The sequence below is a fragment of the Lycium barbarum genome, chromosome 7 (genome assembly GCF_019175385.1).
Source record: "Lycium barbarum isolate Lr01 chromosome 7, ASM1917538v2, whole genome shotgun sequence".
Taxonomy (NCBI): Eukaryota; Viridiplantae; Streptophyta; class Magnoliopsida; order Solanales; family Solanaceae; genus Lycium; species Lycium barbarum.
In genome coordinates, this window is record NC_083343.1 from 50734640 (window position 1) to 50758657 (window position 24018).

The 24018-nt window shown below is 34.9% G+C and overlaps 1 protein-coding gene across 50 annotated transcripts; it reads left to right on the forward strand.

Moving 5' to 3' along the window:
- The first annotated feature begins 2052 nt into the window (after window positions 1–2052).
- On the forward strand, window positions 2053–17271 carry LOC132603431 (uncharacterized). 50 transcript variants are annotated; one of them, XM_060316489.1, is made up of 8 exons: window positions 2053–2838; window positions 11059–11159; window positions 12147–12220; window positions 13729–13779; window positions 14350–14411; window positions 14996–15058; window positions 16533–16654; window positions 16782–17271. In XM_060316489.1, exons 2-7 carry the CDS (start codon window positions 11143–11145, stop codon window positions 16599–16601), a joined length of 336 nt encoding a protein of 111 aa, XP_060172472.1. In that variant the 5' UTR covers window positions 2053–2838; window positions 11059–11142; the 3' UTR covers window positions 16602–16654; window positions 16782–17271. The 50 variants fall into 50 exon arrangements, 6 of the variants coding, with proteins under 6 accessions (XP_060172472.1, XP_060172473.1, XP_060172468.1 ...); XR_009568266.1 differs by lacking the exons at window positions 14350–14411; window positions 16533–16654; window positions 16782–17271 and adding exons at window positions 13952–13972; window positions 14051–14349; window positions 15661–15987 and having other exon boundaries at window positions 2056–2838; window positions 12147–12263; window positions 14991–15058; XR_009568265.1 differs by lacking the exons at window positions 14350–14411; window positions 16533–16654; window positions 16782–17271 and adding exons at window positions 13952–13972; window positions 14051–14349; window positions 15661–15987 and having other exon boundaries at window positions 2056–2838; window positions 14991–15058.
- The last annotated feature ends 6747 nt before the right edge of the window (window positions 17272–24018 follow it).

Consider the following 24018-nt stretch of genomic DNA (forward strand, 5'->3'; position numbering starts at 1 on the left):
ACGTCTTCTCTGGGTGTAGATGTGTTGCAGGTCTTACCTGAAGTTTCGCCGTGTGGATTTACCAGACATTCTCCTACAGCCTCACGTATCTCACTCCCGGTGGAGGCTATGTCATTTATATATCTTCATGTATTTTAGGAGCTCTTGTACCTGTCTACACTAGATCCCGAGAATTTCTTTCGAATTTATTGTATTTTGAAACAAGTCTGTATGAAGTTTTTATTTTAAATCCTGTAATTTTCAAAGATGGTTGTTGTATGGTTTTAAAGGTTGGCTTTATTGGTAAGGGTTCGGCTACTAGGTTAGTAATATGGTAGGTGCCCGCATGACCGGGGGGTTGGGTCGTGCATTGTTAATGTTGAACACCCGTGTTTTGGACCTAAGGCCACAGTTATGTGTACGTATACTTAGGCCCCAAGCCAATGACTTGTGCACTTATGTTGGGCCTAAGGCCACATATCATAATTTCAGTTAAACAAGTGATTCCCTATTTAGAAAAGGAAGTATTCATATATTTACTTCTTTTGTTCACCTCAGTTATCAGCTTCAGCACTTACAGTTCTTTCTTTCAGTTGCTTTACATACCAGTGCAATTCAAATGTACAGGACGACAGATCTGCTCACTAGGATTTCCAGTATCAGCTGATTGGTGAGCCCCAGTCTTTCAGGGCATTGCCATTATTTTAAAGTCTTTTAGTATTTACATACAGTCAGGTAGGCTGAGGGTCCGAACAACAGTCAGTGTTTTCAATACTTCATTAGAGGCTTCATAGAATAAAGTAACGGTTTGACAGAGTCACCTGATTTTTGATGTTGCCCTTGTAGGCTATAGTTTATGTTTCAGGCTTTTATCAGTGTTTCCGCATTTATGATTTATATCATTCAAAATTTTTAGTAGATCAGCATGTGTTAGCTTTATTTCCCCATTCAGTACGTTTTGATATCACATATTGATTCTGCCAGCCAGTTGGTTCGCTCAATCTTATATAGTCTGGCACCGGGTGCCATGTTACGTCCAGGCCCAGGTTCGGGGCGTGACATTTGTGCATATCCCCTGTGTAATATGCTACACTATATCTTCTGGAAAGAGTTGCATGAGCTTTTGTACATTCAATTCTCCTTCTACCATTAGTTCTGATACATCCCCCACACTGTCATCAACTGGCCAATTCCTAGGAAACTACATATATAGTTTACTACCCCTATTCTAGTCCAGTTATCAAACCAGACATTTGAGGTGCCACTTTTAGGTTCCCACCGTTGACACCTAATTTTTGACCTCCCATAATTTATTTTAATTACCCAGAGTCCTTGGATGTTAAACGGAGTGAAATATGTACTATTTCTGCAAGTCAAAATGATTTTATAAATTATTTAGATAATATTTTGCCATTTTATTTGGAAAAATGATCTCTGGAATATTATGAATCATTCAGAAATTAATTGGCATATTTTATAATTAATATGGAACATTTGCTAAATTCAATCAAGAAGAGAACTGGAAACAATTATTTATTTAGTTGTTAAAATTACCAGAAAAAAATTAGCAAGCGCATTTCCTCCGTTTAACACAAAGATTCTAAGTAATTAAATAAAATAATCATTTTACCCCCTAATTCTAAAATTAGCCATAATTAATTGAGTGTTAAATTGTGTTAAAATTCATAAATTGATTGCTATATGGCTAATAGTGGCTACAATTGAAATAATCAATTGTTAACTAATTCTAGCCTTAATTGAAATGGCCAAATTCATTGGTTTAAATCAATTGAGGTCATTATTACAAATTATCTTTAATTGGCTAATTGGGCCAAATATGACCATAATTGAAATGACCAAATCCATAGATTAAGATCAATTAAGGCTGTATTTGCAACTTAAACCATTTTACATAACTAGCCATGCTTTATTTTGGTCAATTGGCTAATTAATTGCGATTAGTCATAATTAGATTCCTTAATGATGGCTATTTGTTTAATTAAATAGGTAGGCCCTTTCATATATACATACATATACACAGATATATATGATGGCTTAGTCCATTAAGGACTGACCCGGCACACCATCGCAACTAAAAGGGTAACACCCCTTTTCCTTCCTCATTTACATGTTCAAAGGGCCAAATGACCCTTAGGGGTTTTCTTTCCCTCATAAGCAATGGAAACCATAGCCGCCCCTTAATCTTTTTTTTCTCTCTTACGTCGTTTGCCGGAAATGGCAATGGTTGCGCGCCCTCAAAGCGTCCTATGGACTCGATGCGGTTGAAAATGGCAAGAGCATTTATTTCTCTGCCATTTTCAACCAATACCACCGCATATCAACACAAACGAGGTATTATCTTCCCCCTTTTTGTGCTTTTTCAGCATTTCAACGGTCATAGACTGAATTTTCTTAATTGTTTTTGTTTTATTACGATTTTGAATCCACGATTTTCATTGGTTCGTGAGTAACCGAGTGGATCGATCGATTGGGGTTCAAATCTGACCCTTCATGTGTTTTTCTACTCGAATCTTGACCTTTGAATGAGAGATGAGGTGGCAATTCTTAGAAATTGCACTTGTCCCACATCGGTTGAAGTTAGGGTTTCTCAATTTTTGGGGTTATATAAATAGAACCCCCAATTCACACTTTGCATACACTGAATATACTAGATATTCACAAAAAACTCGAAATACTTAAGTTTTTGGCATTTTCGCTTTAAAACTTTGATTGTTCGAGTTAAGTTAATTTTTTTAAATATTTTCATTGTTCTTGTGTGGGTTTTTCTTGAGCATTCGGGGTTAAAGAAGCAAAAATCTTCCAAGTTCGAGTCTCTACAAGCGACTGCACTCACAAAAGGTAATCTTCTTATTCCTTTTTTTTTTTAGCTTTTGTGCGGTTTAAGTGTTAGTTGTAGATTTAGTTTGTATTAATGGTATGATTAGTATGATGTTCTGCTGTAGTTAGATGCATGGGCTAATTTATAACCATGTTGGTTTAGCTTAGGGTACTATGAGAGTCTTATAGCTAGTCTATATGTGCTTAAGTGCATTTTAATCTATTGCCTTGCTTTAAATATTGCCTCTGTTAGATTAGTTTCACTTTCTTGGAATTTCATTACATAGGCTGTTAATGGTACTGTTTTCCTAGCTTAAATGAACGTGTGTTAAAGGTACTAGTTTACTGGGGTTTGTATGCTTGTTTGGTATGTTTCATCAGATTAAAAGGCGTTCACTCACTGTCTATGTGTTAATAGTTGGTTCAGGTTCTTATTGGATCTAGTTTCGGCATGTCTAATGATTTTTATACTTGCCTTAGACCTGGTTTAACATGTTAAGTAGCCTAAATCCTGGTGGGTTGATGGGTTGAAATTAGAATTGGCTGGAGTGACAGTCATCACAAGGGAATCAACTGGTAGTGTTGGTATTGATGTTGGTGGTGTTGGTGGTGATGATCTTGTGGTAGGTCTTTCCGCTGAAAAAATAAGAGGTGATGATGATGATGATGTTGGTGGTGGTGGTGGGTTTGCTGATGAACAATTAACTTTAATTTGTGTTTTTGGAGCCCTATGGGCTCTTGAACAATTTCTTTTAAGTTTCTAGTTTATGCTGTTGGTGAAATATGGTGGATGTTGATGAAATTATGTAATATATATATATATATATATATATATATATATATCTCTGTGTGTGTGGGGGGTATTCAGTACCATTATATTGTTTGTTCAGTACGTATTTAAGTAGTTTCAAACGAGTCACAAATCTGTTGCAACAGATTCATAATATGTTGGTAAAAATCAAACAGCTGCTGCAGATGTTGCAACAGATAAGTACAGTTGTTGAAATAGATGGCTCAGCCATTGCAACAGCTTCTGCAACTGTTGGATAAAAATCAAACAATTTTCAGTATGTCATTAGATTTTCACATTATGTTCAGTAGTTTCAAACAAGTCATAAATCGTTTGCAACAGATCTTGCATCTTGCATCTGTTGGTAATAATCAAACAACTGCTACAAATGTTTGATTAGAAGAATAAAGTTGTTGCAACAGATTCATTATCTGTTGAAGCAGCTTCTGCAACTGCTGGATAAAAATCAATTAAATTTCCAATGATTCCTTGATTATTGCAACAATTTACTCTGTTGTTTGATTTTTATCCAGCAGTTGCAGAAGCTGCTTCAACAGATAATGAATCTGTTGCAACAACTTTATTCTTCTAATCTAACATTTGTAGCAATTGTTTGATTATTACCAACAGATGCAAGATCTGTTGCAACCGATTTATGACTTGTTTGAAACTACTGAACATAATGTGAAAATCTAATGACATACTGAAAACTGTTTGATTTTTAACCAACAGTTGTAGAAGCTGTTGCAATAGCTGAGCCATCTGTTTCAACAACTGTACTTATCTGTTGCAACATCTGCAGCTGTTTGATTTTTACCAACATATTATGAATCTGTTGCAAAAGATTTGTGATTGTTTGAAACTATTGAAATAACTTAAATACATACTGAACAAACAATATAATGGTACTGAACACCTAACACACACACACGCACACGCACACACACATATATATATATATATATATATCTAGTTTATGCTGTTGGTGAAATATGGTAGATGTTAATGAAATTATGTAATATATAAATACATAAATAACACATACACAATATATATATATATATATATTACTATATAATATAAGAGGGAATGTGAGGACTTTGAAGTTCTCACAAGAGTTTTCCAAATTTAAAATTTTTTTTTAATTAATTACTTTTATGTCCTAATTTTATTTATTTAAGTAAATTTTTTGATTTTTTATTTTTAAGGTCTACTTTTCTAAAGTTATCGAACCTGGGGACTTTTGTAGTCCTCACAATAATTTCTAATTCTTTTAAAAAAAAATTAATTAATTACTTTTAGGTCCTAATCTTATTTATTTAAGTCAATTTTTTTATTTTTTATTTTTAAGGTCTACTTTTCAAAAGTTATCGAACCTTCTACCTCATTTTTCATGTTCTTTGATTTTCTGGTTTGTGCTCGATATCCGCATGTAAGCCCAATTAATCTAGATAATTAGCACTGTATCGCGCCTATTCGGAGGGAACGCTTCCTCCAAAGATTTTTTCCATATCCATGTTCGAACCCCTAATCCCTAATTAAGAGAGGAGCAGCTCCATCCGCTGCACACGTTAAATTATGTATTTGTCTTAAAAGTTCATTAACTATGTATAGATTATTTATTTAGAACTAAATAACTTCAGAAAATTAGGATACATAAGTTATAAATGTCAAATTCTGGCTCCGCATTTGATTTGAAGTAAATAATTTTATCAAAATGGAAGTTAAAATATTAAAGCAGTGGAATGAAAATTTTGCTTTTATATAATTACCCACTTGTGGGACTACAATGGGTATATGGTTGTTGTTATTGTTGTTGTTGTTGTACACTTGTACTAACACAGATTATATTTTTTTAGTTAAAATATCTACTTTTATATCTTGAGTTTGGGCCCGGGCTTAGCACGGGCCTCACATAACTAGTATATATATATATATATATATATTGTGTATGTGTTATTTATGTATTTATATATTACATAATTTCATCAACATCTACCATATTTCACCAACAGCATAAACTCTATGTTGCTCGGACTCGGGTGCGGGTGTCGGATACGGGTATGGATCTAGAGGTCGGACTCGGCATGATCTAAATTTTAAGATTCGTGGGTACGGATCTGGGTACGGATACGGGTGCGGGGATTCGGCAAAAATAATTCAAAATTCTAATAATATAGCTACAAGAATATGCCTAGATTATGAGAGCTTTTTGTGGAAGCACCTACATGTAGTTTGTACCAAACATGTGATTCAATCTTCCATTCTACTAGGTGCTAGACTGCGTGCTCCGAGAAACTAGTTAAATTTTCTACATAATATTGAAGGTATGCCATCTCATGTCTTCAAATCTCTACCTTTTGCTATCTTGAGAAATCACAATCTCAAAATTTTTCTTTAATTTGGTCATGAATTTCGGTCAAAGTATCCGATCTCTATTGACCGGATCCGACACGAATTCCGTACCCAAACCCGTGTCGTGTCGTGTCGGACACGGGTACGGCGGCAAAAGTGAAGGGTCCGAGCAACATAGCATAAACTAGAAACTTAAAAGAAATTGTTCAATAGCCCATAGGGCTCCAAAAACACAAATTAAAGTTAATTGTTCATCAGCAAACCCACCACCACCACCAACATCATCATCATCATCATCTCTAATTTTTTCAGCGGCAGGACCTGCCATAAGATCATCAACACCAACAACACTAACAACACCAACACCACCAACATCAATACCAACACCACTAGTTGATTCCCTTGTGATGACTGTCACTCCAGCCAATTCTAATTTCAACCCATCAATCAATCACAGAAATCCAAGACTGATTTAAGTAATTCAATAGCTAGAACAGGAATTCAAAGGGTGAATTCGAGTGAGTAGCTCAATTTAATGGAAAAGATAGAAATGATAGAAAAAGTAGAGTTCTTCTATTAAGAATCAAGTAATATGAAACTGAATGAATACAATGAATATAGAATTCAACTACTTATAGCTAAACTAAAAATTGGAAGCTCAACTACCTATTACTAACTTTCCCGCCAAAACTTAGCTCAACTAACATTCAAATTCTAGCAACTAACTATTCAATTTCCAGTTGTAATATCTAATCCTTAATTTCTAATATCAGTACTCCCTTCATTGAAAGATCCTTGACCTCAAGGATCAAAATTATGGAACCTTGTCTACAAAACTGTAGTGTACTCCCAAGTAGCAGCATCACCAGGAAAATATTTCCACTTGACCATGGCTTGGGCAATTGCCTGGTTACCCTTCTTCACCATCCTCCTTTGTGGGATAGAATCAGGCTCAGGACAGTAAGGACTAGCAATATCAATAACCGGAGGATAAGCAATTTGAGTATGAACTTCATGACAACTTCTTCAATAAAGACACATGCAATGTAGGGTGTATTTTAACAGAATCCGAAAATAGTAGTGTATAAGCCACATTTCCAACTCTCTTGATAATTTGAATAGGCCCATAGTACTTTGCAGCTAGCTTATGAAATGGATGTTGTGCAATAGTAGCTTGTTTGTAGGGCTGGACCATGAAATAAACCCAATCACCAACATGAAAGACTATCACTTCTATGATTATCTACTAGTTACTTCATTCTCAGTTGTGCTCTGAGCATATGATGCTTTAATAATTGCAAATTCATCTCCCTATTGAGCAATGTATTATCAACCTCAGTAGAATTAGATTCACTAGGTAAGTAGGGCAAATGTAATGGAGGGGGTCTCCCATATACAACTTTATATGGTGTCATGCCAATAGCAGAATGATGGCAAGTGTTATACCAACATTCAGCCATCGGAATGCAAGGAAACCATCCAGTAGCATCCTCAGCACAGAAGCACCTTAAATATGTTTCTAAACCCATGTTTAATACCTCAGTTTCTCTATCAGATTGAGGGTGATATGGTGATGACATGTTCAACTGTACTCCTTGTATTGCAAACAACTCTTGCCAAAATATGCTTAAGAATACTGCATCTCTATCACTGACTATAGAATCAGGAAATCCATGTAATCTAACAATCAAATCTAGGAAACTTTGAGCTACTGATTGAACAGTATAAGGGTGTTTAATAGGTATAAAGTGACCATACTTACTGAGTCTGTCAACTACAACCAGAATGACTTCATAACCATGGGATTTGGGCAACCCATTTATGAAGTCCATACTAACTTGAGACCATATCACCTGAGGAATTGGTAATGGTTATAAAAGACCAAGATATGCAGCCAAGTCTTCTTTACTCCTTTGGCAGAAATCACACTTCAAAACAAATGCTTTAACATCATTTCTCAACCCTTTCCCGTAGACTAATGTCATTACCCTCTTTAATGTAGCATCTACCCCCGAATGTCCTCCTAGATGAGTAGAGTGCCATAAGGTCATGATAGTCTGCTTCAACTGATCATCCTTACCAATCACTAACTTGCCTTTTCTTCTTAGCTGATTGTTGATCCAAGTGAACTGAGAGTGTGTAGAAGTGTTATATTGAAATTGAGTGATCAAATTTTTCAACTCAACATTTTAACTCCAACTAGCCTCAATAACTTGAAGTAAATCTGAACTAGTGTTGGTAATACCTAATGCAAGTAACTCTGAACCTATTACTCTTGACAGTGCATCAGCAACTTTTTTCTCAGACCCCTTCTTGTATTCTATAGTATAATCAAAGGGCATCAGCTTGGTTAACCACATCAATTGAGAGTTAGTGTGCAATTTTTGTTCAATTAAGAACTTCAGGGCCTTCTGATCAGTTCTTATGATGAATTTTTTACCAAGTAGGCATTGTGACCATTTAGTGAGTGCATGAACCATGGCTTACAGTTCTCTATCATATACAGACATAGCAACATGTCTAGTGGATAGAATCTTACTTATAAAAGCAATAGGATGACCCTATTGCATCAGGACAACACCTATGCCATAACCACTGGCATCAGTTTCCACAATAAAAGTTTTGTTAGCATCAGGAAGTGTTAACACAGGAGGTTTGATCATAGCAGCTTTTAACTATTGGAAATTAGCATCTGTAGAAGAGGACCATTTAAAGTTGTTCTTCTTTAGTAGATCTGTTAGAGGCTCGCTAATGATCCAAAATCCTTGAACAAATCTCCTATTGTAACCTGCTAGTCCAAGAAATCCTCTCAACTGTTTGATTGTAGTAGGAGTTGGCTAGTTTTGAACTGCTAGTATCTTTTGAAAATCTGTTGAAACTCCTTCCTCAGTAATAAAATGTCCCAAGTACTCAATTCTTTAGACTCCAAAAAAACACTTGCTTTCCTTGGCTAGGAGTTGGTGCTTCTTCATCTCTATAAACACAGTTCTGAGATGTTCTATATGTTCTCCTATTGACTTGATATAGATCAAAGTGTCATCAAAGAAAACCAAAACATACTTTCTGAGAAAATTCTGAAATACATCATTCATTAATCCCTGAAATGTTGCTGGTGCATTTGACAACCCAAATGGCATTACCAAGTATTCAAAATGACCAGAATGAGTTCTGAAAGCAGTCTTTGGTATGTCTTCTGTAGCCATCCTGAGTTGATGATAACTTGCTCTAAGGTCAATCTTAGAGAATATTCTGGATCCACGTAGTTCATCCAGTAAATCTTCCACAATGGGTATAGGAAATTTGTTCTTAACAGTGTGCTTGTTAATATCCCTATAATCTACACACAATCTCCAAGATCCATCATTCTTTCCAACTAAAACTACTGGTGAGGCAAATGGACTGCTGCTAGGTTGAACAATTCCTTGTTCCAACATTTGTTTAACTAAGCCCTCAATAATGTCTTTCTTGATGGAAGGATACCTATATGGTCTTTTATTTATAGGTTCAGTTCTTTGGTGTAAAACAATTCTATGATCAAAGACTCCCCTAGAAGGTGGAAGTGCTGTTGGTTCGAAAAAAAGTTTAGCAAATTCCTTCAGAAGTTTCAACAGTTCAGGGTTAGTCTCATAATTCTCCTTAGTTTCTAGTGTATGCCATGGTAGTTTATTACACATGGAAGGGACTACTTGCACCATACAAAGTTGAGATTGGTTACCTGAAAACTTTTCTAGTTTTCCAGCCCCAGCAGTAGTGATTTGTTTCCCAACTCCTCTCAATAAGTGCTTATTGCCTTTGTACTAGAATTCCATGGTAATTTTATTGAAATTCATCTTGATGTCTCCCAAGGTTAGTAACCATTGTACTCCTAACACCACCCCACATGATCCTAATGGTAAAAGAAAGAATTCTGCTGAAAACTCAGCCCCTTGTAACAACCAAGTGACCTTGCTATTTGGTCAACCTTCATATCATTACCATTGGCAGCTGCAACCATTTGTGGAACAGCTGATCTGGTAGGACACCCCAATTGCTGAACTAACATAGGATCTATGAAGTTATGGGAACTGCATATATTAATCAAAATGTGCAATGGTTTTCGTGAACTATAACCTATAACTCTCAGAGTTCTGAAACCAAGAGAACTATTTAAAGCATGCACAGAGATCTCTTTCTGCTCTAATGGTTGGGTTAGTTCTACTAATTCCAAGCTCTCTCCTGTATTCTCCTCTCCATAACAGTGCCCTCCTCCATTACTTCTTCCACCTTTAACAAGTACAGTTGCTTAAGGTTTTTACACTTGTGCCCTATCACATATTTTTCTGGATAGAAATAGCATAAACCTAGAGCTCTTTTCTCATTCATTTCCTCCATACTCAACCTCCTTCTGATTACCCCTTTATTGCTATTACTATCACCCCTAGGAGTAGGTAACAAAGGTTTAGATTGACCCCTTTGTTCACTATTCCTCTTATATCCATAGTTAGAACTTGTTGTTGCTACTGTTGTTTGTTTGTAAGACTTAGCTTGAGCATCCAAGAAGGATTCCTGCATACTAGCAGTCCTATACAGTTGGGAAAGGGTACTAGGACTTATCAACTTTACAGCTTTATTCAATTCATCCTTAAGTCCCCTAATGAAGCAACTAATTGCATTTTTTTTAGAAAGATTGACCCTAGTTAACTTGCTTTCAAATATAGTTTGGTAATCCTTTATAGAACCAGTTTGTTTAATCTTCTTGATCTCCTTCATTGGGTTATCATAATAAGCCCCAAATCTCTCAACTAATGCCATTACATATTCATTCCAAGTGGGAGGGGTGTCTATACCTCATGAATGATTGGTTCCATTTAATTGCTTCTCCTTCAAGATGCATTGCAACTAGTCCGACCCTTTTGTCCATGGCAATGTTATCAAAGTCAAAAAACTGCTCCACCTTGAATAACCATGATTTCAAATCATCACCAGAAAATCTTGAAAATCTAGTTTTGAATACTTAGATATCCTAGGATCGTTCTGATAATTTGTATTGTTTCTGTTTCTATGTTCATCATCAGCTACTTGCTTATCCCTTGACAAACTTTCTCTTGAAGTTTCAGCAACATTCAACACTGGTGAAGTTTCACTTCTGGTTCCCTCTACATGTTCCTTCAATTGGGCCACAGTTTGATCCAATCTCTTCAATGAAGCTACCTCTCCTGTAAGAGTTCCCATATCTATAACTAATTTCTGCAACAATTCTCAAACATCAACACTGTCCATAGTGTTTTCAGTTGTTTGATCTCCATTTGACCTAGTTCCCTTCACCATTTTAGCCGAGAATCACAAAGCTCTGATACAAATGATAGCAGAATCACAGAAATCCAAGATTGATTTGAGTAATTCAATAGCTAGAACAGGAATTCAAAGGGTGAATTCGAGAGAATAGCTCAATTTAATGGAAAAGATAGAAAAATAGAGTTCTTGTATTAAGAATCAAGTAATATGAACTGAATGAATACAATGAATATAGAATTCAACTACTTATAGCTAACTGAAAATTGGAAGCTCAACTACCTATAACTAACTTTCCCGCCAAAACTTAGCTCAACTAACATTCAAATTCTGGCAACTAACTATCAACTAACTATTGAATTTCCAGCTGTAATATCTAATCCTTAATTTCTGATATCAAAGGAGGGCTCAATAGGCAGAGTGTAATTTAGTCATTAGTTTCCTTCCTTAAGTTACGGTGAACAGAGACTCAATGTATGGGTTTTTTCCTTTGTTTTCTTGAACATTAGATTATATTACAGGTCAGTAAATTAGTTAAGTTGCCCAATGAGACCTTCATGTCTTCTTCTAATTTCTAATAGTGTTTTGTTGCCTAGAAAATGACGTTTACCTTGCTATAAGTCTAGCCCATGTACTTGTCAAAAAAGAAGAAAAAAAGTCTTAACGCCATTCAGTTATTAAATATCGTATAATGGCTTTTAGCTAATTTCATAAGACACACATATGACAAATGCTGGAATTTAATTGTTTACATTGAATCTGAGAATCTTTAGAATGCATTTGTTAGTTAATATTGTAATGACATGCATATTGAAAACACTACTCATATGGATATGTAACCACACAAAATTCAGAAATCATCCCAAACTACTTTTATGTCAGTAACACTTTCATTAGTTACCAATCATTGCAGCCAGCATAGGCAACTGGAATCTACATATCATCCTGAAATAAAAAGGACTAAGCTTTTGGATGAGAAAGAAGAAGGTGTCGACTGTTAGCTCTACATTCCATGCTTAGTTTCACTAAAGTAATTGTTCTTGGTTCTGCTTTAACATTTTTGTTTAGTCTCCTCTACTTTTGAGCCACGAAATGCTGTGGTCATTTTAATGAGTTATGAGTGTGTACAGAATTTCATGCATGGTTCTATAATCAAGCTAGCTTTTCCTATCATGTTTTTTTTATTTGATGTAGTAAGATTGTTGATCCAATACTTGTGATATTCTTTTTCTAAATTATGGTTTAAACAAGCATGAATCATGATAGAGCTTTTTAAGATTAATGGTTACTAAGCCTTTTATATTTTTTCTATATTATGCTTTAATAAGCACGAACAAACTACTTCCCCTATTCTTTCCTTTTCGCTAAGAGTTATATAAACTCAATGTGACTTCAGTGATAACAAGTGTTATTTCCAAAGAAGAATATAAGCTAATGCTCTTTCCCTATATAAGAGATCATAATCTGTGCATACAAATACTGCATGTTATTTCCTATCATGTTTGTTGTTGTTGTTTGACTATTAAGCATAGAAATTATGTGGAAGAGAAGCATCAGTTAAAGTCACCTAGGTTATCCAGAAGATCTTAAGGAGTGAAAGTTGTTGACAACTATTCGAAATCTAATCATAATAACTAAAGAACTTGGAGTACGATACTTCTTTCCCGTCAGAACACACATTCCAATTTACCTCCCATTAAGGATTTTCGACATTTTTTTATCAAAGGGGATTATTAGATGAAGGGACGACAATACGAGAGATATATGATACTTTTAAGCTATGGTTGGAATAACGTCTTTATGGTGATTAATTACATAAGAAAGCAACTAATTTGAAGAAATTGTTTGATTCCTCTTATGTTTGTTCTCTTTTGAATTTTTGTTGTCAAATGTATAACATCTGGTATTGCGGTTTGCTTTCACTCTGTTTATGGACCAATTGCTGGTACATTTTATTTTTTTGGTCACTTTCACTATGGTAATGAACTTAACTGCTGCTAATGTTCATGCATGTGAGCATTTGTTACTACATTTATGGTATTTAGAAATTTTTGAGAAATGGGAGAATATGGTATTTGAGTGAAGAAAACCTCTTTGTAAAACTTTTTGTGCTAGCTTTCTGTACATTTGTTACTTTAAGCAGTCTTCAGTTCCCCTACTTTGGGATTAGTGCTTAGTTGTTTGATTCATATTTGTATGACCCATCCTTCACTTATCTGCTAAATCGAGTGATAAATAATCCCAAAAACTCTTTTGGTTGCCTTTTTTTTCCAGCTTCTGAATTTTCCGGCAATTTACCGATTCTTAATTTGATGAACACGAAGAACTAAAGATTTCATCTGCAATTCTGCTCCCCTCCCAACAAAATGGTTGTTCTTCATATTTCACGCCATACTATATAGATCTGTGTACTTAAGGAAAAAATGAAACGTTAAGATTACATATTTGTGCTTTATTGACTTGGAATATAATGATTACACAATTTGAATTTACAGGATTTCGAAAGTGGAATCGCTCGAGGTGGAGTAACATTTTGAGTGTAAGAGGTAAGTTCTGGACTTTTTTGTTCTATATGCTTGGTTATAACGCAATACAGTTGTGCTTAGTTTCTAATTTTTTGTCGTTTGAGATTTGGCTTCATCATTGCGCTCTTTGTTTCAAGTTGATTTAGCAAAGCCTCATTTCCTATTTTAAGCTCATTTTCTCTTCTTTGACTAGGAGTTGAAGAGGATCAATATGGTACTTTAGGAATTCAATGTATTGGGAAAACTTAACTATTTAAGTTACTGGCATACATGAGTTTTTCACCTTTCTCAGATTTATAAATGCCAAAGAAAGAGAAACGGAGCTTGGCTCTTGCGTGCGTTTTGATAACCTGCTACAGTGTTATCGAAAGAGAGACGGCACGATTTTTTGGGAGTAGAGGAAGGTTGAAACGAGGTGTTGCTGATTCTCTGTTTAGATACGCATGTGCATATTTTCTGGTAGCAGTTTTAAGAGGGAACTCATTATCTGGAATTTCTTCGTGAACTCTTGCAATGGTGTCTTATTGATCCTTGACAAGAAGGGTCTAAAACCTCTATTTCAGTTTTTTAATCTTCAAGTTGATATTGCAGGTACTACTGTATGCTTCACAATTGATATAGCTGTTAGTGAAACAATCCAAGACAATAAAAATGTAGGTTATTAGCATATCAACAACAATAGTAAAAATGTAGGTTTTTTAAGGTCTACAATTAAAGAAATTAAAAAAAAAAGTACCCCCGATCATATATCGGCTCCCCCGGCTGTCTTTTGCACCTTCGGGTGTGGCTGAGTTGGTTTGAGGGGAGGCTTCCCTAAGGGAGGTCGCGGGATCGAACCACCCCTAATGCCTTCTCAGTCGAGCCTGTCGCACAGGGCTTGCCTAGTGCGGTTTACATCCCCTGTGGGGTTTGCAGGCTATTCCACAGTGGGGGGTTTACCCAGTGCGCACACAGTGCTCACCACAGAGTGCTCACCCGAAGGGCAGAGGCTGTGGCAGAGGGTGTAGCGGCTGCGGGTTTTCCCGGAGTTTCCAAAAAAAAAAAAAAAAAAAAAAAAAAAAAAAAAAAAAAAAAAAAACAACAACAATAGCTTGACTAAACTTCTAACTTTAGTTTCATTGTCTCTTTTCCATTCTGAAAGCATCAGTGTACAAAAGATGAAGGTTATTATCGTGTCAACAATGCGTTTAGCTTGGCTAAAGGTCTAACTTTAGTTTCGTATAATTATTTAGTGCAGTGTTCTTCCCACTCTGAGCCGAGGGTCTATCGGAAACAGACTCTCTACACTACAAAGGCAGAGGTAAGTGCTGATTGGTTTGATTGGGTTGTGCCCATTTCATGTATTTCTACCTGATTGGGGGAGATTGTTAGAATCAACTACTCAAATTATACTTCAGTTTCAGAGGGTCCGACTCCTGCTTCTTTTACTTTTATGTTTTCCTGGTAATGCAGTGATGAGTTGATAAGTTTTATATGGAAGTATGAATTTTACTACCCTTCAGCCATAAATTTGATTTTGTCAAGAGTATATGAATTTTACTACCCTTCATCCATAAATTAATTTTGTCAAAAGTATGTTCTGGATGAAACTTTCCTTCAATCCCCCACCTTCTCCTTCCCGTCTAAGGCCATTTATTTCATCTCCAAGAGTGTGAAAAAATGCATTCCTAATTGGGATGAATTAAGTATTATTATCCATCATGAGTTGCTTTAAAGGGGGATAACCAAGTCTCACGTGCTTTTCTTTATAGCATAATTGAGTCATTAGCTTCGGTCTCTCTACTGCTTTCTTTGGATTTACCATATGATAAAAACTTCAATTTGTGGTATTTCTGTTTGTCAGTTTTATCCAAAACATCTCTACATATCCACAGTTGATTGATGTTTACCTGCTTTTTGAAGGTAATATGACGCTCCTCCTATGATGTTGTTTTCAGAATAGAGAGACTTAGGCTACTAGGCTCCCCACTAAAGCTGATACTCAGAGCCTCAGAGGGAATGATGGGTTGGAACATTTGTAGGATGTGCTTGAAGACAAACAGTTCCTATATTTTGTTGGCGTTATATCTTCAATAATTGATTGTAATAATTGGTAGATACAAGGTTCTTATGTTATGTTTGAAAGATACTGTATAGAAATGTCTACTATGCACAAGATGCAACCATCTTGCTGTGGAAAAGATGTACCAAAACGTTTAATGCTTATGTTTATGTATGTATTTTCATTTATATGAGGAGCACTGCCAATATTGTCACCAAAATATTTGAAAAAAACAACACAAAAAGCTCAAACACATTTAGCATGTTGGGCCCGTGCTTAGCATGGGCAACTCCATCTAGTTCTCTTAATTGTAAAGATAGATAGAAAAAGTAAGAGTAGTTAGCGCGACAAATGAAATAAAAAAAACATGATAGAGGAATCTATATCTATATATAATATAAAGTCAGGCATAGACAAGGTGATGTGACATCTCTCTATAACCAATTATCCTATTTATCTTTATTTTCCTTTTTTTGACTTTTTTCTCATTTTTCATAATTATTTTATTTTAAAAATTTATGATCTCCATAACTCACTTCTCTTCATTTTCATAACTTCTACTCTTAATTGATAATATTCATAACTCACATTAAATTATCTTAATTATGAATAAAGGTTTTCTCCTTTCCTCTTCTTTGTAGCTATTTAATTTGTATGGGATGATCACTTGAAAGGAGAGCATAATTTCCCTTCTATAATGGACGTACTAATTCACTTCAATTTGTTTTTGCAGAATCCTCATTTGTCATGCATTGTCCCACTTATTCTATTGGTCAAGGTTGGCAGTGTGACTTGCGGATAGAAGCCTCTTCTGTTAGCAAATCTTTATGTATTTTGAAACATATTGAGCTAGAGGTGAACTTGACATTTTCTCTTGATATCCTTTTACTGTTATTTGAAGTAGTATAACATATTTCATTTTTCTCCCAATTGTGACGTAAACCCACATTATTCATTCTGTTTATGGTTTCTATTTGTCTAGAAAGGAGGTTTTATCAATTTACTTGAAATTACCTGCAAGAAAAGTCTACCCAAAAAACTCTATTGTGCTTCTCAATGATGGTGACGAGGAGGTTTTTGGCTCTTCGAGTGAACATGCTTATGTATACTTTTTTCCAATATGTTTTCTCTGATTTATAAATTTATATACATGTAAAAGTGTGCATTTCATATCGATGTTAGTACTGGGGGAATCAATTTTTTTCTTTCTTCTCTTAGATTTTTTTTTTTTAAATCACCTATGACACCAGTATAAATTTGAGTAATATTTATAATCTTTTTTTTTTTTTTGCTTATTTAATGTTAATTTTGCATATTTGTGATGCAAGATACATATTCTTTAATTAAAAAAAAAATCATTTCTTTGAAAATTTGTAATGTAAGGACAAGAGGAGATGGTATTCTTCCTAATGATTTTATTGCTAAATAGAAGAATTTGTATTTCATTTATATCAATTTTCATCTTCTCAATGTACAACTAAAAATTATTAACTATCCATTTATTAACAAGACAAATTTAAGTTACCCCAAAAATAGTTTTATTATAAGCCGTTTCTTTTTCATAAGAAAACGAAGGAGTAGAATCAAAATTTTGTTATTACTTTGTTGGTCTTAGGAAAGTGATGTGGTGTAAATATATATATATATATATATATATATATATATTTTACTTTTTCCTTATGTTTCACTTTATTTATGTTTAAAAACTCAAAAGCTAACTATTTTAATTCGTTTCCTCTTCCATAAAATAGATGTGATTAATGGGTACTAATTTATCTTAACTATATTAATTCGGTTTCTCTTCCCTCAAAATAATGTGTCTTAAATTTATCTTAACTATTTTAATTCGTTGTTTTTTCCCTAAAACTAATGTAAATTAAATTTATTAATAAAAGTTAAATATATTCCCTCTTTCCCCTTTTTGTATTTACGTATTTCTTACTAAGTTTTACTAATACTCTCCTTTTAATTTAACTCCCCTTTAATGCTCTTTATATATATGTGTTTGAACATCATGAAAATTTTTAAGAAATTTAGAGGGCATCAAAGTAGGTTTTAGTCATTATTAAGGAAGGTTATTTTTACAGAATGTCTTTATCTTTTTTCTTTTTGTTATTGTTATTCGGATGATAATTTTGATTTTTCCTTGTGCTAAGGGAGCTAAGAGTTTTTGTGTTTTGGATTTCTTCATAATTTTCTTTCATGCGCATTCTCTTAGAGAAAGGTTCACATCTAACAAATTCGTAATGTGTTTAATTTTCTTTTGTTTTTCCTTTTCAGGTCCATGCACTTTTCTTGACGTTCTATTCAATGCCTTTGTGTATTTGAATATTATAAAAAAATTCAAGAATTTGACATAGTTAAACATTATACTTTAGTCATTAGTGTAGGAATATTTTTAGTGCGTCTTTATTTTTTCTTTTTTGTTTTGTTAATTGCATGGACGTAATTTTAATTATTTTTTTAAAAATTATTTATTTTGTGCTTTTAGGATTTTAATTATTTTAAATTTTAATTTTTTTTAATTTTTGTATCAAGTTGATGCTATCAGTGAGAGGCTTAAGGCTCACAAATACGTGTTATGTTCTTATTACCCTTTTCTTTTCCTTTTTTCTGTATTTCTTTCTTTCTTTTCAGTAGATTTACAAGTTCAATGCTTATTAGAATGTTAGTTCTTCTTTCTTGCATTGATATTGTAAAATTTTATTTCTTTGTTAGAAACAAATATTTTAAACTAAATGTAGGAATCAATGTCTATACCTTTTATTTTACTAATCGGCAATTATTTTATATTTCTTATCTTTTTATTACACTTATGATCTTTATATTTGTAAGAGAATTTTTTCCGTGACTGCGAAGCGCGATCAAATACGCTAGTATTAAATAAGTTGGTCAATTACAAACAGTTATTAAAGAACTTCTCAATATTTCTCATATGTAAAATGAATTCAAAAAAGAAGAAAACAAAGCATCTGAAAGTGTTCTTCTTATTGTGGGCTCCTCGTGATAGGCTAAATTTTAGTCTTAGAGAATCTGAATATTTAGTTTTGTAAAAAATAGGCATGACATACAAAATATGTGGTATATATATTATCAATGTTATTATAAGTTGATGTATTTTTTTAATCAAAACCACCAAATTGCTTGGTGGGAATTTATTAAATCCAAAAGTAATTTACCAAATCAAACAAAAACTAGTTGATTGAGCGGAAAAAAAGAAAACAAAAGAGCAGAATGCCGAAAATGTAAAGCCAGCAACAATATAGAAAACTAGATACTCAACATGAATCTAACAACTAAAGCTCCAAGGGACTTTGCTTGTCATCTTTCACCGCTTCAAGCTCTAACAGGTGATATGGATCAAAATCTCATGAAAAATCTTCAGGCTATCTTGGATGTAATCGTATTTTCATGTTTGTGTATCAGCATCAGTAGAAACCATCAACTCTTCTTTGTGCCATAGTGATGAGTAGGCTCTAGCAATTAGCTTGTACATTTGCAGATTCTATACAAAGAAATGAGCATGAAGCACACTAATACCACCCTTTTACAGTTTCCAACAAAGTACTAACTAATTCTAGTCCTCAAAATAAGTATAATGGTCATCAGCAACTTCTTCTGCAGAAACTGAACCTGCAGTTCTATGTATACAAGATATTCTCCTTCAGGTCAGTTGGATAAGTCTTGTGCAATCCTGATTCTCAGATTAGGAATTTGAGATTTTTCTGATTTTAATATCCTCCAAGCCATGAAAGGAAGATCCTGAAAATTGTTGAAATCTTGTGTACCTACAAAATAAAAAACCATGTCAGTTAAAAAGTCTGCAAGGGCATTTTCTTCTTTGAGTATATGTTCAAACTAAACATCATGTCCTCTCCTCAATGTGTTTTTCTCATTCACAACCACAGACACACTCCAAGGCACTTCCCAAGCACCATTTAAAATCATTTTCATTGAATCAGTTTGCATAATTACTGGTTTTATGTTATATCCCGTACTTTGCACATTCGAATAATTTGGGATAATTGTGACTAGTAAGGGATAAGGCAATATTTTGACCTTACTCGATATATAAGTTGTTCATGAAAACTATTGATGCGGAAATGTTGAGGAAGGCTAAGGGCAAAATTGGAAATTTGGGAAAATAGTTTCATGAATTACAAAACTTGGACATGGAATAATTGGGCTTGAAAAAAAAAAAGATGAAGAGGCCCAAGGTGGCCGGCCATAGGGGGGATGGGCCAAGGCCCATGAAAAATTTAAATCCAAGAAATAAAAGAGAGGGCCATATTATTTATCATGACATTTCAAGAACTTTCAAGAAAAAAAGAAACTTGAGAGAGAGAGAGACAAGGCCATTCGGCCAAGAACAAGGAAAAAGAAAAACAATTTGAAGCCATTAATCTTGATCCAAAAAAATATATTCTCCTAGTATTTCTACTAATTCAAGGGTCCTCTTCAACGTGGTATAATTGTTGGAGCAAGAAAACTATTCTTTGTGGCAAGTCCAAAATTCTTGTCAAGTGGGAAATCAAGGAAAAAGGTAAGAATTCATATTCTTTTATATGTTATGGATGGTTGTGTATGTTGTAGTAAGTAGAAATGGATGAAATTTATGAAAATATGGGTGTTGGTGTGTGGCCGTGTATGTGTTGCATTGTGTAGGAATAATGACTTAATTATTTTATCTAGTGTTTGGTTGTTGTTGTTGTGGATGCTATGTTGATAATGAAAGTTTGATGATTCTAGTGAAGTTGTGATGGTTGGAGAGTTGTTTTAGAAGTTAATGTGATTTGAATATAGTTTTCTTGTATATATGGAAAAATAATGTTGTTAGTATGTGAATTGTTGGTGTAGTTCATGAATTGAAAGGAGAAAATGTGTTGTTGTTGTTGTTGTTATTGCATTTTGGAAGTTTTGGATGGAATGGCATATCGGTTGGATTATTGTGAATATCGTGCGGATTATTTGAAGCGTTCTTGAATATTGTTTGAATGGCTTTGGATTAGTATTTGAATGTGTGAGCAAATATGAATTGAATATAAGTGAAACATCGTTGAAGTTGTAGAAAGAAGTTGCTAATGTTAGTATGCGTTTTGAATCGATTGTGGATATTGTTGGAATAATTATTGGTATTGTTGTTGATATTTTGGCCGAGTTAAATTCTCGGATTTGTTGTTGTATTTTGGCCGAGTTGAATTCTCGGGGATGGAGGATTTACAGGGGAAATGCTGCCGAAATTTCTGTAGAAAAAGTGTTGGTTTGGAATTGAACTCTTAAGTGTTTATGGCTAATGTTTGGTATGTACGAATATTGTTGTAGATTTTGCGAGGCCAAGGACTCAAATTCGGATTTGCGTAGAAAGCGGGCAAGGTATGTAAGGCTTACCTTTTCTTTCTTTGGCATGAACTTTGTGAAACGAACATACGATATGTATATAATTCCAAAGAAACTCCTATTCTTAGAGCTACTAGAATGGCTAACGTTCTTGATTTCCATAAGTGGTTTCATGTGGTTTGATGCCTATCCATGATGTCCAAAGTTCGGTTAATATGTTCCGAATGGTAATTGAAAGAAAATTGATGTGACTAATGTCTTGGTTTTCCAAATGATAGCCCGTTTGATCATTCCATCGAGTCTTGGAAACATTTTGATACGTACACATGATTCCGAAAGCTCTATTTCATTTGATCCATAACGATACCCGAAAGATTCTTGACATGGTTGTTGCTTTGATCTTCCAAAAACAGCTTCTGAAACGTTCGTAAAGGGTTCTGTACTTCAAATGCTCCTAACTTTCTTGTACTAACTCCGATTGATTCGAAACTTGTTTCTGAGCCTTCAGAGGCCGGTGAGTATACTTGTCCATCGAGTCTTAGAATTGATTTATATACATGTGGTTCTCACTACTCCGCTCGTGCGTGCTACTATTATATCATCCGCCGAGCCTCGGGCCGGTTATGTCATTGTGTGCACTATGTTATACTCGCCACTAACATGTTATGTTACATATGGATCGGAGCCGACGCCTCGGCAACATGATATGTTCTGTTTTCTGTATATATATGAACAAGATATGTTTTTCAAAAGAAGTATTACTATGGATATGTATATGTTATATGTATGGATCGGGCTGCACGTTCCGCAGCAATATAATATATGATATTAGTATATGGATCGGGCTGCACGTTCCACAGCAGTATATATTATATTTATGGATCGGGCCGAACGTTTCTTGGCAGTATATATTATATTTATGGATCGGGCCGAACGTTCCTCGGCAGTATATATTATATTTATGGATCGGGCCGAACGTTCCTCGGCAGTATATATTATATTTATGGATCGGACGGAACGTTCCTCGGTAGTATATATTATATTTATGGATCGGGCCGAACGTTCCTCGGCAGTATATGTTATGTATATATATATGGATCGGGCCGAACGTTCCTCGGCAGTATATGTTATGTATATATATATGGATCGGGCCGTACGTTTCTCGGCACTATCATATTCGTATGGATCGGTTAGATGTATATGTATATGGAGACATATGATGCCAGCATGTATGATCTGGGTTTGGAAAGTAAGTATGTTGGTACTCTGGATGATTCACTCATTTTCGGTACTTTTTCTGACATATGACATCGGTAAGCATGATGTACGTTTGGAAAATAAGCACCTTAGTATTCTGATTAATGTACTTACTTTCTTGTACCATTGTTCCGGATATGTTTCTATTTTCTGTATTCCATGCCTTACATACTCAGTACATATTCCGTACTGACCCCCTTTCTTCGGGGGCTGCGTTTCATGCCCGCAGGTACAGACGCGCACGTGAGTGGTTCGTCAGCTTAGGACATCCATTCTGCTGTGTTGAAGTGCTCCCTCGTTCCGGAGCTCACACTTTTGGTACAGATCTTGTTGTTGTACATATTTATGTATATATGACTACTTTAGGGGTACGGCGGGGCCCTGTCCCGTCATATGGTTCGGTTATGTTTGTTAGAGGCCTGTAGACATATATGTGGGTCATGGGTCGCTATTGTTCGGTTATGCCCGTGGTTTGCGTCTAAGCGATCCTATTTGCTATGACAGCCTCAACGGTTTGTATGTATATATGCTTATGTATATGCTTCGGATGATATGTTCCACGACAGCCTTAGCGGCTTCTGTATGATATGTATGTTATATGCTACCGCTTCAGAGTAATATCTGTATAAATTAATATATGTTGGATATGAATAAGATATGGCTATGTCGATTTGGTAAGTAGGTGTGTATGGGTGTCCAGTTCGGGCACCAGTCACGGCCCACGGGGTTGGGTCGTGACATGTTAAATGGTGAGCCATGTAGTATTTGAGTCCCAGTTTTATGGCAATAGCTTCGGCTGCTAGATCGATACCACCCTGGATTCTTCTGGCTACTAAATTCCCTTCTTCATCTCTAATACAGTATGCAATTGAGCTTGGACCAGGATTTCCTTTTGATGCTCCATCAGAATTGTATTTGAACCATCCTACTACTGGAAATTTCCATTTCACCACTCTATACACAACTCTTGGTGTGTATTATTCAAAGTACTGGATGATTGGAGGCAACTTCTTTGGCAGAACCCAGGAAATTTCACCTTACACAACATGTATATGTTGAGATTAATCTCATGTATAAACCTGTTGAAAGTCATCTTCCCACCATGTAGCTGAGTGTTTCTCCATTTCTAGATTTGCCACAATATTATTCCAGGAACTGCCTTAAAAATTGATTTCAATTTGGAGTGACATTTTGTCGTCCACCATGTCCTAACAACATACTGGACTTATGTACTAGTCAAGTTAAGACCTGCTGCTGATTGAACATCCTCCATGTCTTAGCAGCAAATGATCCTACTAAGAATAAATGATCTATTGTCTCATGTTAGGGAGTTATACAACAATATCATTTGGAATCTACAAATATACCAATACTAGCCAACACTTCATCATCAGGATTCTAGAATTTCCAAAGTCTCCATAAGAAGAAAGATATATTAAAAGGCAAACTTTTTACCAACATGTTTTGATGTTGTACTGCCTCACAAGCCCTATGCCTCAGTAGTTCCCATGCACTTCTAAAGGTAAACTTCCCAGAATTGGTTGGCATCCATGAAGGTGTATCCCACTGATTGAAGTGTCCTTTATTGTAACATCCCGGGTCTTCATGCTAAGGTTCGACTCATG

Excerpts from the sequence above, each read along its gene's own strand:
- LOC132603431 (XM_060316485.1), top strand. Across the intron at positions 12,221-13,728 it reads TTTGGATGAGAAAGAAGAAG|GATTTCGAAAGTGGAATCGC; the intron begins GTGTCGACTGTT and ends TTGAATTTACAG. Across the intron at positions 13,780-14,349 it reads TAACATTTTGAGTGTAAGAG|GTACTACTGTATGCTTCACA; the intron begins GTAAGTTCTGGA and ends TTGATATTGCAG.